Source organism: Nothobranchius furzeri, chromosome 10 (assembly GCF_043380555.1).
Source record: "Nothobranchius furzeri strain GRZ-AD chromosome 10, NfurGRZ-RIMD1, whole genome shotgun sequence".
Lineage (NCBI taxonomy): Eukaryota > Metazoa > Chordata > Actinopteri > Cyprinodontiformes > Nothobranchiidae > Nothobranchius > Nothobranchius furzeri.
Window position 1 is genome coordinate 49,035,317 of NC_091750.1, and position 18,378 is coordinate 49,053,694.

Genomic DNA, 18,378 nt, shown 5'->3' on the forward strand with positions numbered 1-18,378 from the left:
GGAAAAATGTTATTTTTATGAAATTATGAAAGTTTGGCTGAATAGCGCTTGTTCCTGTCTCCAATATGGAGACGCATGATGCATCCAGTCGCCTCTTCAGCTCATAAAACACCTGTAGAGATATTTGATCACGCACAAAGTTCAAGTTCAAAGTGTGGAGCAGAAGCGGTCGGGCCACGGCAGGTGAAATGTTCCTAGCCTACATGAAGTGAAATTGTTTAATTGTAACATTAATATGTTACTGGACACGCTGGTCTGGTTGGTTAGACCAGTGTTTGAAGTGGAAAACACACACACACACACACACACACACACACACACACACACCAATTAAAATAATGCTGATAGCGTGGACTAGAAGACAGGTGATGGTTTAAGTGTTTGAATGATGATCAGGCTGCTGTAAAATGTAATCTCCATCCACATCCAGACACAATTATCCTCTATTCTTTCTCTAGTTGCTCTGCTCTTGTCTGGGCTGACAGCTGACGGTGCGCGCGGTGCGCCTAGTGGCTGTGATGCACATTTTACGCATTTGGAGAGGTGGGCCGGATGCTTTGCTTTTACTGGAAGATAGTCCACTTAACGCACGGGTGTAGACTACATATTAATGACAAATGAATGAAAATTAAATTGGGAGTTTTTACTTCATATTTTAGAAATAAAAATGACGGGGGAACACATTTATGACGTCTTTTTAAACAAAATTTTCTAGCGCGACCTGCCTGCTTCACTTAAGTCTCTGCTTATTAAGGTCCGTCCAAAATTACCGTGGCCCACCCAAAAGTGAAAACCTGGCGCTGTGCCTGTTACAAACCTCTGCAAATTATTGTTCTTCACTTGATCAAACTCAGACTTTGTACAGCTAATGTCAAGATGTAAAATTATGAATTCAGTCGAGCTCTTCCGTCCCCCCCTCTCCTGCTCTCCTTGAACCCGACATCGGCTGTCAGAATAGGGGAGGTGAAGAAGGAGATGAGGCAAACAGAGTGAGTGCGACCTAAAGAAACCAGACTGGAGTGGAGGTGAGCAAAACAGCTGGAAAAGTGTGGGTGTTGCATCCCCCACGGGTGCGACGCCCATGGTACCGGCTGCTGTCACCTGGTTGTGAGCAGCTCTCTGCTGTCTGAGGGTAGGCCCCGCCCACAACGCTGCGCTGCTGTGGCTCCCAGTGTTTTCATTACTGTGGGAAACGGGTAATAATGGCTCTTTGATGGGAACAGGTTGCCGACCCCTGGTATGAGATCTGAGCTGGTAAAACAAAAATCCTCATCAGCAGGATTTTTTGAAAGTGGGGGGACACAGCTGCCAATCATAAATTTTGCCGGGGACATGTCCCCGGCGTCCCCGGTTAAAATGACGCCTATGCTTAGATACAATCTAAAATCATGTACAAATGCATTGAACACAGGGGGTATTTCAGTATTTTTTGTTTATGTTTCCATGTGGCAGGGGTGATGTGGTGCCCAGTCCTCACCCCTGCCACACGGACCCCAAGGGATAAACCATCAAGCCTGCTCAATGGTCAACTTTCCTCGTGGGGTCACACCCATTAGGACAGTGGGAGGGTTAAAGGAGACAACTGAGTCCAATGATCTCAGGCACAGGGGGAGAGAGTTACAGAGTCTGGGGGCCACAAATTATCTGTCACTTTTGGTCTTTAACTTGGTGCGCTGCACAACTAGTAGGCTTTGTTCACTGGACCTCAGGGGTGTAAGGACTGAGAAGATCACTAATGTCTGACGGTGCTTGTCCTTCTAAGGCCCTAATAACCAGGACCATGATCTTTATATGAACCCTGAAGTTGACTGGCAGCCAGTGAAGCTGGAAGAAAAGTGGGGTGATGTGCATGCTTTGACGATTTTGTCAGAAGACAAGAACAGGTATTCTAAACCACCTGTAAATGGTGCAGGGAGGTTTTGCTCAGACAAGTGAGCGAGTTGCAGTAGTCTATGCATATAGGAGATAAAGGTGTGGATGATGATCTCAAGTTCAGAGCGTGACAGACTTGGACTCAGCTTAGCAATGTCCTAAGCCTTATACTGAGCCAGCGTTCTTTGACAGTGAATGTGCTACTACTAGTTTACCTGTTTAATTATAGATTCACTGGGATAAATACAATAAAGTTTATCTCTCACCAAATAGAATATTCACTAAGAAATCACAATGTAACCATAGAAACACTACTTGGTATATATGTTGTGTGTGTGTGTGTGTGTGTGTGTGTGTGTGTGTGTGTGTGTGTGTGTGTGTGTGTGTGTGTGTGTGTGTGTGTGTGTGTGTGTGTGTGTGTGTGTGTGTGTGTGTGTGTGTGGGCTAGTGTTGGTGTATGCGTGTGTCTGCTCTGCTTCTCGAACTCCAGTGAGTCGTGAAGGGTGGCTGTTTATACAGAGACAGGATCCTCTGGAGGTTTCTTCTTGTTAAAAGGGAGTTTTCCTCTCCACTGTCGCTTGCTTCGTATGAGGATTGCTGTAAAGGCACTGACACCAGTCAGTGACTTGATGCACAATTTGCTGGGTTCCTCCTTATATAGGATTTTTTTTTCTGATTGGCTTAATGAATGTATTGGAATGTTTACCATGTAAAGTGCCTTGAGACGACTCTTGTCGTGATTTGGCGCTATATAAATAAACTTGAATTGAACTGAGATGGAAGAAGGAAGAGCAAACAAGAGAACTGAGATGAGAATCCAGGGGGAGAGCTGGGTCAAAGGTCACACCAATATTCCTGACAGAGTGTTTGGTGTGAGAAGCAAGTTGACAAAGAAAGTCTCTGACTTTGGGAACCAGCTTGTCTGGGGCACAGATGACGAGCTCAGTCTTATCTGCATTCAGCTGTGGAAAATTCCAAGAAAATTTCTAATAGTCTAAGCAGTTGTGCAACAACTGCAGCTTAGACATCTCATGGGGCTTAAAGGAGATGTACAGTTGAATGTCATCTGCGTATAGATGTTATGAGATTAATTTAAAAGAGAAAGTGCTGGAGATTATGCAGATAAAGGAGGAACAGTAGAGGCCCCAGCACAGAACCTTGTGGGACACCACGGATGAGGGAGGTGAAGGAGGACTGAAGCTTGGAGACGGCCACAGAGAAGGAACCCTCAGATAGATAAGGACAACCACTAGCAGTTCCTGATTGGCCTAGCCAGTATCTCCGCCTATCCAGTAGCAATTGAAAGGGAGGTTGCAGTGGTTCAAGCATGAGGAAATCAACGTGTGTATAATAATTTCAAGTTCAGAACGTGTCAGAATTAGCCATCCTATATTTGTGAATATATTGCTTCAGCAAATGAAGGTCTAGATTCTAGGTTATAACTGGGACTCAGCTTAGCAATGTGTCATGTGCTTGACGGTGAGGTGAGCGGAGGTGAGGATCCATTCGCAGGGGAAAGCAGGTAGGCAGGCACACAGAAATGAAAGGTTTGAATAAAGGTTTGAATAAAGAACACGCTGACATGGAAACAATGAACCGACAAGACAAAAAGGACTGACAGGGTTTAAATACAGGAGGAGCTGAGACCTTGGGTGACTGGGTGACGAGAGGAAGTTGGGAGAAATTAACAGGGACACCAGACTGAACAGAACGGGGAGACAGGACAGAATGTGACAGTACCCCCCACTCTAAAGGGTGGCACCGGACGCCCAACGCAGGCCAAGACGGAGTCTAGGGGTAGGGGGCCGGCGTCTGGGGCACAGGAGACAACGCCGGAGTCTGGGGGGCCGGCGTCTGGGGCACAGAAGATGACACCGGAGTCTGGGAGGTCGGAGTCTGGAGCACAGGAGACGAGGCGCTGACTTGACTGGAGGCGCTGCAGGCGGAGGCGCTGACAGGACTGGAGGCGCTGCAGGCGGAGGCACTGACAGGACTGGGGGCGCCGGACCGGGCGCTGATTCTACAGGAGGCGCCGGCTTGAGTGGAGATGGAGCCTCTGACTTGGCTTGGGGAGGCGTCGGCTTGAGTGGAGGTGGAGCTGCTGCAGACGGGGCTGCTGCCTTGGCCGGCAGCGCTGACGACTTGACTGGAGGCGCCGGACGTGGCGCTGACTTGACTGGAGGTGCCGGACTTGGCGCTGACTTGACTGGAGGCGGAGCCGCTGCAGGCGGAGCCTCTTAGACAGGCGGAGGCGCTGCAGGCGGAGCCTCTTGGACAGGATGGGCTGGGGGCAGAGCCTCTTGGACAGGCTGGGCCAGGGCGGATCCGCTGACTGGACCGGCAATGCCTCCTGGAGAACCAGGGAGGATTGAGTGTCCAGCTGGAACTCCTGGTGGCTGAGGATCTGACGGAGCCGGACCAGCTCAGCTTGAAAGCCGGCGAGCTCTGTTGGATGGGCTGCCGGCTTGGTCCCTCCCCCTGCAGATGAGGGAGGTGCCGACTGGACAGAAGACAGAGGCTGGGGGTCCAAGCCGGCGCGCCGAGCCGGGGTGGCGGTGAGCCTGCGGTGCTGCTCCGGGGCTAGAGGTGTCGGTGGAGCCCGGGTACCTTCCCGGCGCCGTGGGCCAACGCTGGGGGAGCACACAGCCAATCTGGTGCCCACATAACAGGAACGGTCCAGCTGCGTCTCCCAGTCCAACCTCCCATCTGGCTCCGGAAGGGTGGAGAGGATTGCCGAGACGTGATGGCGGCGTCTGCGGCAAGGCGGCGTTGGAGGAGGGGAAGCTGTCTGGTGGCTCGGGGTGAGCCACCGGAGCAGGTACTCCCAGGGGAGAGTTTCATCCGTTTGATCGGTTCATTCTGTCATGTGCTTGACGGTGAGGTGAGCGGAGGTGAGGTCTCTCTGATATCATCACTCCTCACCATATGTAGTTCTTGAAACAACTAGAACAAAATACAGTAAAATAAAATTTTGCAAACAAGCATTATTATAAAAAAAGTTGAGTAAATACATTCAAAATCATACAATGTTTTGCCTAAACACAGCACTTGTATGTTTGTGAAAGTTAAATAACAGTGTTTAAATTTATAATTCTGTGGCTACTAATTTTTTTCTTTCACTTCGCACTTCATAGCTACACACTTTTTAGACAAATAAATACGGTTTATGTGGAAATGCCAAATTTTTTAAAAAAGAAAGAAAAAAATATATAACAGAACTTGGAAAAAAATAAAACACATTTCAAAGAGTCCTAGTGGTAAGACTGAAGAATTATAGAATAAATAGCTAAAATAAATTGTTTTGCCTTTTTTACAGTATGTTGTCAGATTTATCACTATTGTCAGAAGAAGCAAAATTATTACCATCATTTAAATTTTGTTGCAAATGACTGGCTAAAGGGAATCTCTGTAAATTTCATTTTATTTTTGATGAAATGTAATATTTATTCATTTGTTTTCCCTTGCCCCACCAATCATGGATGAAATTTTAGGCACAATATGTACTCCATACTTTTCAACAGTGACGTCGGCAGGGCGGGGCTAGCATTCCTGCCGTCTACTTTTGTCTCTACGTGGAGGAGCCTGGACACCAGACGGGACGCTGTCTGGAATTTCAGACGCACCGAAAAGTGAGTACCAATTTCCTGACAAACTTGTCTTGTTTAACTGCTTCTCACAGCTTAATTTTTTCTCGATGGAACAGCTTTTGTTGTCCACTTTTGTCCTCTCATGGACAGCATCCTCCTTTGGATAGGAAGGTCTCCCAAGAACAAACGGATAGTAAAACTTGCATGTCTGTCGCTAGCTGACTAGCATTAGCCACACCTTCTCCGTTGCTTATTCATTCTCACCACCCTGACATATACCTTGACGTAGTTAATACATTTCATAGTAGTGGTATCTAGTTCAATTGTGATAAAGTAGCTTTAATAAGACTTAAATCACGTTTCTAACCGAAGGAAAAAACAATAATTGAGCCTGAATGTAAGACAGATAAGCAATATGCGTTGGAAATAAAACAAAGATGTTCTTTGGGACTTTTGAAATATATTTTTTACTTTTATTAATGTCGCTGGTGGATCAGTGTTTGGCGGCTCAGGAAGCTATAAGTGAAGCCTGTATTGTTTATTTTTTTATTTATTCTACTGGAAGAAGGTGGCGTTACTTTATGTTTAATTAACCTGCATTTATTTGTAAACGTTTGTTTATTTATTATTATTTTGTGGGATTTTATGTTGCAGAATTTAAGGATTGATACTCTTAAGCAATATTACTCACAGATGTTCTGTTTTAGTTTGCCTTAGTGAAGTTTTGCGTTTCAAAATAAAAGCACATTAGTCCTTCCTACATAGTTGATTTTTTTTTGGGGGGGGGGGGGACTAAACAGTGGTCTGTGTAAACTTGTTTACTGCTCTGAGTGATTTACCAGATTATTTTTTTCCCTGGGTCCATCTGAGGCAGCAGCAGCTTTAACATCTGGCATCCCAGTTGTGGATCTGAACTGGAACAACAAGGCTACTTGAGTCCACCCAAAACAACCACCTTCTAACTTAAAAAAATATTATGACTTCATACAAAGAGATAGCTGTGACTACAGGCACTCTTTAGACCTAAATATCGTGTTGGAGATGTCTGCAGCACACGAGGGAATCAAAATCCACTTCTTTCTGTTCCCTTTTGAAACTCACCCAGCAGGTGTGGTCATATTGGCCCTAAATGAATGTGTGGTATGTTAAAGTAAAATGGAGTTTCCTTATTCATGCTGTGGAATGAGATGGGATCCATGCAGACTGCCTGACGTTACTGTAAAGAAAAACCAGACTATCAGGAAAAAGGGGGTAGATTTGTTCTAACTGTTGCTCACACCTGTGGGAGTGAACAGGTTGCTCTACTTTCTACCTGTTATGCAACATGGATGAAAATCATTCAAATGCAATTTTGAGCTTATTTTATCTCCTTTGTCTTAAATAAATGTTTGTATGTGTTTGTTTGTTGTTGAGTAATGGCTGTATTTTGTATTTTATTGTGTGTGATGTTTCGTGTTTGTCCATTTCAGAACTGTCACTGAAAACGTCGTGAAAAAGGTGTTGCAGTAAGTTATTAGTTCTGTTTTTAACATCAGGAGTTGCTTAAAGGCACTTCAGCAGAATAATCCCAGTAGCTGAGAGGATGGTGTTTGTGTCGCATGACGGTGCTGCATGATTGTGCAGCATTTAAAGGATAATGTTTTACAAAGCTTCTGTTCGGTAATGACAAACATTTGTGGGTGTGTCTGCTTACTGGTGGCCAACCTAACTGATTCAGCAACACCTTTGTAACCTGTTTAATGACATTCTTAAGTGCGTGTGTGTGTGTGTGTGTGTTGTTTTGACAACATCATATTGTGTTGACCTTCATATTTCAACAGCTCTTCATTTTCCTTTCGTGGTCATCCTCTAAAAACGTGAAGATAAAACCTAAAGCAGTTTAAAAAGCAGGTTTATTTTGTGTATATTTATGATAATCCAGTTTGTGATCGTTTTCGACCCCTAAAACATGGTCCTGGTTTTATGCTCGCAGCTGGGAGCTGTGTAAACTCCACACAGTGTTTGTTGTCATCGCCTCCTCCTTACCTTCCACCATGCCTGTGCTTGTCTTGTGCTGAATAGGACATTAACGGTTGGTGTGACAAACAGTTTGGTTTGGTGCCTGTGGCTCCGTTCACTTCACATCTGCGACTGTGAAAAAGTCTGTGTTCTTGCAGACTGTGTAGGGTGTGTGCGTTTGAGCGTGACCACACTTGGGAAGGGTGCCCGCTCTATTTGTGTGCCTCACATTTCCCACGTAACTGTGGAAGAGGCGCGGGCCGGTCGGGGTGTGCCGGGCCCTTCCCGTTTCACTCAGCCCTCTAGTTTTTAATTGGCTCCATCAAATTCACCAAAGACATCTGTAAACTGTGTCAGTGAGTTGTTTCAGCCTCTGCATGTAAGCTGGAGCTATTTGAGCCATGACTGAAGTCAGATTTTCTGAGAACAACTCATCACATGGCACGAATGACTAATTTGAGTTTTAAATGATCCTAAAATGACTTGTTTGAGTTTTATCCCCCTGAGCCTTTACAGTTACACTGACATCTTTTCCCAGCTGTCAAAGAGACAACTGTCTCTGGAGCCTGACACTTGGAACTCATTTTTCTAGCCTAACCCAGGATTGATTGCCATGGCTTGAGCCGGTGGTTACAAAGCCCCCATTCTTCTGTGCCACCAGTGATATGGCTCGCATTTGTCTGCCACCATCTGTGCTCTGTCTCCGTGTACTTAACCCCTCTTCTGTTTCCACTCGGACCCCGTGGAGGGTGTGACCAGGGCCCGACAAGTGAGGTAATGTTTGTCGACCCTTGTTGCAGCTGGGCCGACATCAGCGACCACATTTCCCGTCCTCAGGGAGAGGAGGTTAAATATAGCACGGCTGGCACCGCCGTTTCCCCCACGGTTTGGTTGGGGGGGCTTGACTCCTTCACCAAAGGCTCCTCAGAATCACGAGGCGTTTCTGGTTATCTTCGCTCATGTTGTGGCTGATTAAAGAGGTTAATCTATTGTTGCTCTTAGCTAGTCTGCCCTTTGTGTTTAATTCATCCCTTTGTTTTGTCTGACAGAAAAGCTGGATAGCAACTGAGTCACACCTCGGGGACCACGTGGCTACTTTTGAATCACCTTTTTTGACTACTATTCTTAGGTGTGCGGTTACAGGACTTGGCTCCAAGGCCGCTGAGCCAATAGGAAGCTGTTATTTCCATAAAAGGATTTCTTTTACATTCTGTGTTTGATTGTGGTCCTTATATGATGCAAGCGTCGCTTTTGTAAGGGCAGCAATGGCTACAGTGTAGCTCAACACCATCAGTGTGTGAATCTAATATAAAGCATTTGGGAGTCAGAAAAGCGCTGTAGGTCATTTAGTGTTTGTCCAGGATTTCTAGCTAATATGCGGTGATAATCAACATGTCGCCTATTAATAAAAAGTCTGGAGAAGTCTTTGATCCCAAATTGCGGAGATGCATTCTCTTTTTGTTTCCCCATCTCTTGTGTAGAAGGGGAATGCCGACATTCCGGTTTATCCTCAGCCAGTGAGGCAGCACGCCCAGCTCACCTCATTGTAAGTGAAGCCCGATCTGCCCAGGCCTCGAGCATTCCTCCAACACTCCAGAACGGGAAGGAAGCACTGAGTGAAATTCCTTGTTCTCTAAAAAAAAAAAAAAAATCCAGACTGTTTCTTTGCATCAGCAGAGACTGGAAGCACGGAGATGTTCTCTGTTTAGCAACAATGTCTCGTTCTGTGGCACAAGTCATTGCATGTTTAGGTTTCCTTTGTGGTGTGCATCTTTTTCTTAATATAAAACGTAAAACCTTCCTGCGTTGATCTGTTTATTTTACTACAAATAGTGAATTAAAAGCTCATTTAAAGCTGCTAAATGAACCAAACTGAGAATGAAAGTGGTTGTATGACGAGAGAAATGTGATAGGCAAATGAATGAAAAGCATGTAGGTTGTTGGGCTCCGCATAAGGTTTTACTACAGTAAGGCCTTGTATCCATACAATGGACTTGAAGTTACTTTGATTAGGCAAAACAAACATAGTTGGAAGAGAACTAGAGCCAACTCTACAAGTGGAGGAAGGTCAGACCTGACGGAGAAGCTCTGTGGAGGAGGAGGTGTTCTGATTTTTGGGAACACGCGAGGTGGAGCTGCTCTTCAGGTAATGCTTCTCCCTCTCGTTGCAGTCACTCGTTGTCTCTGACTGACCACGTCTGGTCACTCGCGGAAAAATGTCTGGAAAAATAACACGAGAGGAGGAGGAGGAGATGAGGGAGATCTTTGAGAAAATTGGTGAGTAACGCCTCTAATCTGACATCTGAACTGTGTGATGAATGTTTACATCTTTGTTTTTGTTTTTACCGTTTGCCTTCAGCTCAGTCGCTCCCTTTAACACCTCCGATACGTTAAAGACCAAATAATTAGTAAAAATGTTATTGATCATGTAGATGTAGTTTTTATCACCAACACTGCTTGATTCTCTCCCCTCAGATCTTGACAAAAATGGGTTTATTTGTGATTACGAACTCGGGGAGCTCCTCAGAGAGGCTGGCCACCCGCTGCCTGGGTTCAAGGTCCGAGACACCCTCCAGAAACTCGATCGCAACCATGACGATAAAATCAGCTTTGATGAATTCCTGGCGGTACGTAAGACTGTTAAAAAGAAGCACGTCTGCTATCTGAGTGGGACCTTGATGCAAAAACATGCTGGAGAGACGCAAACATGCAGGAATGTGGAAATGACCTTAGCTAAGTGAAGTGAGCTCTTTGTTTTTTTAAAGGTCACAAGTGATGATGGAGCAGTTAATGACTTCTAGTACAGTCACACCTCTCCAGATAATGTGTTTTTATCCCCATAGCTCAGGTTAAACACATCTGATGGTTACAAACGACCTCTTTACATCCCAGTCGTATGTTTAAGGTGAAAAAAGGCTTTTTCCTAGACTGACTGCATGGTTTTTATCTTGTTGTGGTCAGTTTGGAGTGCTCAAAAATGTCGCCTTGTAAAACTGTGTGTTTGTGGTGGAGGCTGCTGCTGCTTTTTGAACATTTGGTATGTTGGTTGCATACCGCCTGTAGAGCTGAGGTCACCGCTGGAGCATCGATAAGCTCAGCTGCAGGAAGTAACTTTGGTACCATACAACACGTGTCCTCAAAGCGTGTTCTACCGAAACACACAGATCTCTGACCGATCTGGTGTGGTGTTGTCTATCCAAAGTTGGGATCAGACAGATGTGGTGCCCTCGTTCCCTGTTAATGACATGTTCTCAGCACTGTAGGCCTTAGATTACAATTGCAGCAGCTCTAATGTCATCATGAGCCGTCCACTCAGCGCCATTACTTACTGAATTACTACGTCCTCTCAGCCTTTTAACTGGCGGGTGGGTGGGATGATTCCATGCCAGTATGGAGACAGCCAGTTTGGCTTCCAGGAGATTGGGAAGGCTACAGGAAAAGAAAATGATTGAGGTCTAAAGACAACTTTTAAAGAGTCGCTGTCCCCAGCAGTAGCCACCTCCACGTCTACTCTTTTAAAGCTATTTTAGTGTCTGGGGTTTTTGCAGCCAGATGTAACGTGCAAAGAATGCAACCTCTATAAGAACCTGAAGGTATTTTTCATTTTCAACATACCTGTGACTTGAAACCATAAAGAAATGCATACTTCAGGTCTTATATCACAGGTCTGCAGAGTTGACATCAGCCTTAATGGGAAGTTCGAGCACACCTGTTAAAACGGGAAACCTGGGATTAGAAACACTTTCCTGTTGGTCTTGTGTCTGGATCCTTCAGCTGAGGATGTTGGAGAGCAAAGTAGATCAGATTGTAATTATTTACATTGTGTTGTACTTCAGCTGGCTCTGTTTACTAATGTAACTGATATCCAGCTGGGATAAAAACAGTTTTCTTAGGTTCACTCCGTTTTTTTTTTCCCACCTCTCCTTTGCTGATGTCAGCGGTCAAGTCCATCCATCTACACCTGTTGCTAGAAAGATAAACAATAGTTTCTATGGTGATGAGATGAAACCACGTTCATTTTATTACAAATTCTTACCTTACGGCAGTCGTGTAGTCCTGCTCAGTAGATTCTCACCGGTGTAACTTCCTGCAAAACTGTTGCATTAAATTTCTTCAGGGAAGCACAGCTGCATAGAAAGTAAATAGTAAAACCCATCACAGACTGTGCAAACAGAAGCCTGAAGTATTCCTGTAGGGGTGTTATTTTCTTGTAGGTCTGCTGGTATTTGTTGTCTAAATATTTCGTTTGGTTTCAGCTCATCAAGGAGCTAAAGGGCAGCCAAGTAGCTAAAACCTTCCGGAAGGTCATCAACAGAAAAGAGGGAATCCTGGCTATCGGAGGAACGTCGGAGCTGTCTAGCGAAGGCACACAACACTCCTACTCTGGTCGGTAACTCTGCTGATGTTTGTTTTGAGCTGTTGACTTTGAACCCTCAGTTTAGTTACAGATAAAAAAAAAAAACTACAAAAGGCAAAATGACCTTCCGTAATGAGACATTATGGATAATGATGTCATTTTTTTTAAAAATTTTCCTTAATTTTATGCCTTTTTTCACGTTTATCTGCACAGAGGAGGAGCGATACGCTTTTGTGAACTGGATCAACACGGCTCTGGAAAAGGATCCGGACTGTCAACATGTTCTGGCCATGGATCCCAACACAGATGCTCTGTTCACGGCTCTGGGAGATGGGATTGTGCTCTGGTGAGAGTTTCCGATCCCCCTTCTGAAGCCAAGAAAAATAAAAATAAAACACTTTGGTAGCATAAATATTCAAATTCAAGCTGTGAGCGTGGTTCATGTTAGGTTACAAAACAAACCGCAGCTTCGGGTGGGAGATGAAGCAGTTTCCTGTATCCATGTATGGAGCTCCAGAGATGCCAAAATGTTTGCATGAGCTGCAGTTGTAATGGATTTAGTCACAGGGAGCTGCATTGTGGTTCAAGTTTACTATATTTTATAGGTTTAAAACAAATCTAAACACATTATTTATTCCAGGCTTGTGAATCAGTGTGCACTTTCATGATGTTGCTGCATTCATAAAATTAGATATTAACTCATTCGCTGCTAGCCGTTTCCTGATCGGTAAAGCCCTTCGCCGCCAGCGTTTCTCACCGTTTTTACTGTTTTAAGAGTCACAGAACGTTGCGCGCTAGGATGATGTCGACGCCAAAACAACCAAAACAAAGAGTAGACTCACCTCTTACATCAGGAAGAATCAGCGCGTTTTGAGCTTTATCCGTTCTTTCTTAATCCGTTGCTGAATTGTGATCGGCAGAAGCTTTTCCGGTTCGCGCCTCACTCTTTTTACAGCAGCGGCCCAAAACGATCTCCTAACACATGGATTTTCTGCCTCCTGATCAGGTGACGTGTGACGTACGTGGATGAAGATTGGCTTTAGAGCTGAGATATTTGTTCTCACGGTGTGGGGGCTCGTTCCGATGCCTAAAAAAATGCAAATGACGACTTTAGTCGTCAATGGAAGTGAATGAGTTGATTAGTATTTATTAGGGATGTAAAGCTTTTTATTAAGAATTGACATGTAAACATTAACTGTATTTTTGTGTGGTGCAATTCAAACTCCGACTGCGCGTGTGGCAGCAGTTTTCACTATCTTCACCCTGATGGAACGAGATTTTGTGGTGTCATGGTAGCATCTGGCCTGCGTGTTCCATTTAAATTCAATTAAAAAAATTTGCTAAAATCATCAGGCTTTTAGTATGGTAATATCGTCTCTGGTGCATTCTTATACATATCGTATCAGCAAATTCTTGCCAACACACACACCTAAAATTTAATATTTTTGTGGGATCACGGTCTTTTTTATTAAACAATTATTAAATTTGACAACAATCTTAATAAACATTTTTCATCTCGCCAACACTCTGCCTTTCTATAACAATACAACCATAACCAAACCAAATAAAGTGGACAGATAAACATAAAATGTTTTAAAATAAAACGTCAACGAAGATGATACAAAGACTAAGCTGTCAGCATCTGTGTTTTCAAAATGGCTAAACAGTTGACCATTTGTTAAAACATGAGCTGAGCGTCTTGGCGGCACGTATCTGATTCTACCCAGTAGTTTTTAACCTACTGCCCCATGGGTGGGAGTGGCTCCTTCCATTTCAGTAAAACCATTTAAAGTATTTTGTCTTTTAGTGGAATAAATATTTGACACCATACCTGAAATGCCTAATAATTTATTTCTACTTTTAAACAGCAAAATGATCAACCTGTCAGTGCCAGACACGATTGACGAGCGAACCATTAATAAGAAGAAGCTTACACATTTTACGACACAGGTGAGTCTGGATTACCTGGGTTTGTGTATAGTTTAATAAGGATGTTCTAACATCTGCTGTTTTGGACCTTCCAGGAGAATCTGAACCTGGCCCTGAACTCCGCGTCTGCCATCGGCTGCCATGTGGTGAACATCGGTGCTTTGGACCTGAAAGAAGGAAAGCCCCATCTGGTGTTGGGTCTGCTATGGCAGATCATCAAGATCGGCCTGTTTGCCGACATCGAGCTCAGCAGAAACGAAGGTAGATCGAGGGTGCTTGAGTTTCATCAGTAGTCTCATCAGTGTGATGTCGAGTGGATGAACAGGTGATTAACGCTCATCAACAGCGCTGGCGGCCTTGCTGAGAGACGGTGAAACCCTGGAGGACCTGATGAAGCTGTCCCCAGAAGAGCTGCTGCTGCGCTGGGCAAACTATCACCTGGAGAATGCCGGCTGGAAGAAGATCAACAACTTCAGCTCAGACATCAGTGTGAGTCTACCACTCAGAGGCCAGTGCTTGTACGTTTGGAAGAACCACAATTCTAATAAAAAAAGCTACAAGTATTATGTTTATCACCAGAATCTCAACGTTACATTTAAAGATGTGGAACACTGAAAAAACATTTTTAAAAAATGTTTCTGATTAAAATCAGTCCCTCTGAGTTTAACATGCAGGCTGAACATAAAAATAGTCTCCTACACCGATCTCCTGCATTAGCTTCTGATTTGAAAAGCCTGACAGACCTACGTCACACTGTCACTTAAAATTCATGGACTCATCCACCATGGCTCACGACGGCAAAGGCTGTGGTTGGTTTAGCGTCCAGGAAACGGCAGGGAACATCTCCGCTGGTAGAAGATAACCGTTAGCATTAGCAACTCCACCACACAACAGAACTCCTTAAGGCTTGTGTTATTTGTGGAGATGAAACATCAACGTTGCAGAGCAAACTGAGTCAGTGGTAGAGTCGTGTTGCTGTTATCCAATCAGAGGCAAGATGTTCAAATATCAGGAAATGAGAATAAATGAGTTGAGTGCTCCTCTGATTCTGCTGGCGCCTGTAACAGTCACGTCCGAGCTTTTGTTTTTCCTCCTCGAGTACCACATGCAAGGCATTCATTCCTGCTAGAGACCACTGCTAAGGTCTTAAGTAAACGGGTGTCCCACACCTTTAAAAGCCGGTATTCAGTCTATTTATTTTTATTCCAGGACTCGAGGGCCTACTTCCACATTTTGAACCAGATTGCTCCGAAAGGCACCGAGGACGATCATCCACGCATCGACATTGACATGTCGGGCTTCAGCGTAAGCACCTTCAGCCCAACAGCTGAGCATCTCCAGCACAGAGCAACAGCTGACAGTGTGTGTGTGTGTGTGTGTGTGTTGTTCAGGAGAGGGACGACTTGAAGAGGGCAGAAGCTATGCTGCAGCAGGCCGACAGACTCGGCTGTCGACAGTTTGTCACCCCGACTGATGTCATCAGTGGAAACCCCAAACTTAATCTGGCCTTTGTGGCCAATCTGTTCAACAAGTACCCAGCCCTGACGAAGCCTGATAATCAGGATATTGACTGGGGATTGTTGGAGGGTGAGTAAACACATCTGTACTGTATGTATGGGCATCTAACTTCATTAGATGATTTATAGATGATGTCATTCATGTTTGGTATAGTTCTTCTAAAGGATCTCTTCCTGATCAGGTGAAACGAGAGAAGAGAGAACATTTAGAAACTGGATGAACTCCCTGGGAGTGAACCCCACTGTGAATCATCTCTATGTGTACGTATCTCCTAACAGACCAGGACATCCGTGGACTGCTCTAATTCTTCTTCTACCCCTTTATTTGATGTAAATGATCATCAAGCACAGCGCTGTTGTTTTTGTAGGGACTTACAAGATGCCATCGTCATCCTTCAGCTCTATGAGAAGATTAAAGTACCGGTCGATTGGAACAAAGTCAACAAGCCGCCTTACCCCAAACTGGGAACCAACATGAAAAAAGTACATAAAGTTTATTCTGCCTGCTTTCTTCTTAAATTTTTATTTTTTTTAAGTGGCTTCATCGTTCTAATTGTTATTTTACCCCTCAGTTGGAGAACTGTAACTATGCGGTGGACCTGGGCAAATCTACCAAGTTCTCCCTTGTTGGTATCGGCGGGCAGGATCTGAATGATGGCAACGCCACTCTGACTCTGGCGCTGGTGTGGCAACTCATGAGGAGGTGAAACATGGAGGAAGGGGGAAAAAAGGAAATGGAACCATTAAAAAAATAAACTTAACGCTGCGTTTTAACCTCTAAAATACTTTTGACAAGTTTGATACACCAACACAGATAGCAGCAGATGTCTTTGGAAAGCAAAAACAAGGTTTGGATTCATTTTTATTAAACCTGCTGGCTCTTCTCTTTCAGATACACGCTGAACGTGCTGGAGGATCTGGGAGATGGAGAGAAAGCAAATGATGACGTCATTGTAAAATGGGTGAACAAAACATTGGCAGAGGCTGGAAAATCCACAAAGATTTCAAGTTTTAAGGTAACGATCAGTTTTTTTCTGCCAGCGTTGTATTGCAAACATGAGCTTTGTGTGAATGTTCACCATCGTGTGTGTGTGTGTGTGTGTGTGTGTGTGTGTGTGTGTGTGTGTGTGTGTGTGTGTGTGTGTGTGTGTGTGTGTGTGTGTGTGTGTGTGTGTGTGTGTGTGTGTGTGTGTGTGTGTGTGTGTGTGTGTGTGTGTGTGTGTGTGTGTGTGTGTGTGTGTGTGTGTGTGTGTGCGCGCTGATCAGGACAAGGAAATCTGCAGCAGTCTGGCGGTGTTGGAACTGATCGATGCCATCCAACCTGGCAGCATCAACTTTGAGCTGGTAAAAACCGGCGGCCTCTCTGAAGACGACAAACTCAACAACGCCAAGTAAGAACGTGGCGACGGATACCCTGACGGTTGCTTTACCTGAAAAGTATTGTTAAATCCGCGTTTTGTTCCAGATACGCCATCTCGATGGCGAGGAAGATCGGAGCTCGTGTCTACGCTCTCCCAGAGGACCTGGTGGAGGTCAAACCCAAAATGGTGATGACGGTGTTTGCCTGTTTGATGGGCCGGGGGATGAAGCGCGTCTGAGCAGCCTGCTATCGCCCCAGACCCACAAAGCTCTAGCGCTTCAGGAGGCCTCCCCCAGCTACACACGAAGATTGTTCTGAAGGCTTGAATGGGTCAGAATCCTAGATTTGCATGCACTCTTTACCTCCTCTTGACCAGCAGAGGTATTTTGGGAAGGATCATGTGCCGTCCTTTTATTGAAGGTGAGGCTGCACTACTATCATCTCTAGAGGCGGTCCTCATGAATCTGTTACACTCAGAACGCACATCTCTACACGCTTATGAATGCTGTTTTTCAAAGCAATTATGCAAGGTTGTTTACATATTTTCTGGCAGACTGATAAAGAAATGATCGCCTTGACGAAACGAGACATTCCTGAAAACCTTAACTTACTCTGAATACGTGCTACAGAAGGCCAAAAATGAGAAGTCTGAGAGGCTGGATGTTGTCGGGAGCTCTACCCAAACGTCCTCTCTTAATGAAGTTCAAGTGTCTTAGTGAGCGGCTGCCCCGCTGTCGTATCTGTACACAGAAGCCATAAAAAGGTGCGTTTATGATGGCCAACACGATGTGCTGTTTGTGCTCTTGTTTATATATTTGGGATTATCATGTGACGTCCTGTAAATGCTGTCTCTGGGGTTTCTGGTCTTTGTTGTTTTGGGGATTTAATAATTTGGTCATTCCTGTAAATTGGATGAGGAGCAGGCTGACCTTCCACACTTTTGCTGTGCCTTCTAGTCTCAGAAGTGACTCGTGCGTTGAGCTTTTCTTTGTTTTTTGTTTTTTATGTTTTTTTTGTGTGTATCTCTCATATCCAACATTACCAAATACAAACTGTAGCATCATTCCAGGTAGCACCACGATATCCTTGACTACGACCAAGTAGAATTTGGTCTCGTGCTCATTTCTACTCCTCCAGTTAAGTGCTTTACAAGTAACAATAAAAATGACGATGAAAAACCGATTACATGTTTGGAGTTTTGTCTTTTATGTGGGGTTGAGATTATTTTAAAAACTTGCAGGAAAGTTTGGTGTCTCATAAAACTTTTTGTTTGTAGCAAAGAATCAAATTATTATTATTTTGCATGAATAATCTGAGAATCAGAATGTATCTGCATTGCCACCTGTGCAGTTGAAATCTGTTATTATACAGATGACTTGGTAAAAATGTCTAAATTAAATATTTGAATAACACTTTTTATGTCGGTGTAAATTCAACAGAAAATAAAAGCTCACATCTCTCAGGGCAAGAGTTTGAAGACTTGATGATGCTGATGATAAAAAATTGTACAATTCTTTCTAGCAACGCACTATAACAAAGTTTGTCTAGAAAATATCCAAAACGTAAGAAATGATGCTCACATCTTCTACTATAATCATAAAATGATATAAAAAGTCATAAATGTACAAAAAGCATTTGGGTTAGGTTTTAAACTCATGCATTACTTCACGTTTACAGTCTGTTCACATCATTCTCTTTTTGCTGCTTCTCCTTTCTCTTATCTCGGTTCCTGTTGCTCTTACATCATAAAACCTGTTG

The 18,378-nt window shown here is 44.2% G+C and overlaps 1 protein-coding gene and 1 long non-coding RNA gene across 3 annotated transcripts; one reads left to right on the plus strand and one right to left on the minus strand.

Annotated features, from left to right (window-relative positions):
* The first annotated feature begins 5,388 nt into the window (after positions 1–5,388).
* Positions 5,389–17,091, plus strand: pls3 (plastin 3 (T isoform)). Of its 2 annotated transcripts, XM_070555318.1 has the most exons (17): positions 5,418–5,501; positions 6,929–6,964; positions 9,629–9,734; positions 9,933–10,084; positions 11,714–11,843; positions 12,028–12,160; positions 13,683–13,764; positions 13,839–14,004; positions 14,090–14,232; positions 14,953–15,048; positions 15,135–15,330; positions 15,443–15,521; positions 15,629–15,743; positions 15,833–15,963; positions 16,153–16,276; positions 16,527–16,651; positions 16,726–17,091. In XM_070555318.1, the coding sequence occupies exons 3-17, from the start codon at positions 9,674–9,676 to the stop codon at positions 16,856–16,858; spliced, it is 1,866 nt and encodes a 621-aa protein (XP_070411419.1). In that variant the 5' UTR covers positions 5,418–5,501; positions 6,929–6,964; positions 9,629–9,673; the 3' UTR covers positions 16,859–17,091. The 2 variants fall into 2 exon arrangements, with proteins under 2 accessions (XP_015816514.1, XP_070411419.1); XM_015961028.3 differs by lacking the exon at positions 6,929–6,964 and having other exon boundaries at positions 5,389–5,501.
* Positions 10,754–11,631, minus strand: LOC139072096 (uncharacterized). Its single transcript, XR_011521703.1, has 3 exons — positions 11,494–11,631; positions 11,073–11,166; positions 10,754–10,886 (listed from the first exon to the last, which is right to left on the minus strand). It is a non-coding gene; the product is annotated as an uncharacterized lncRNA (long non-coding RNA).
* Positions 17,092–18,378: the final 1,287 nt, after the last annotated feature.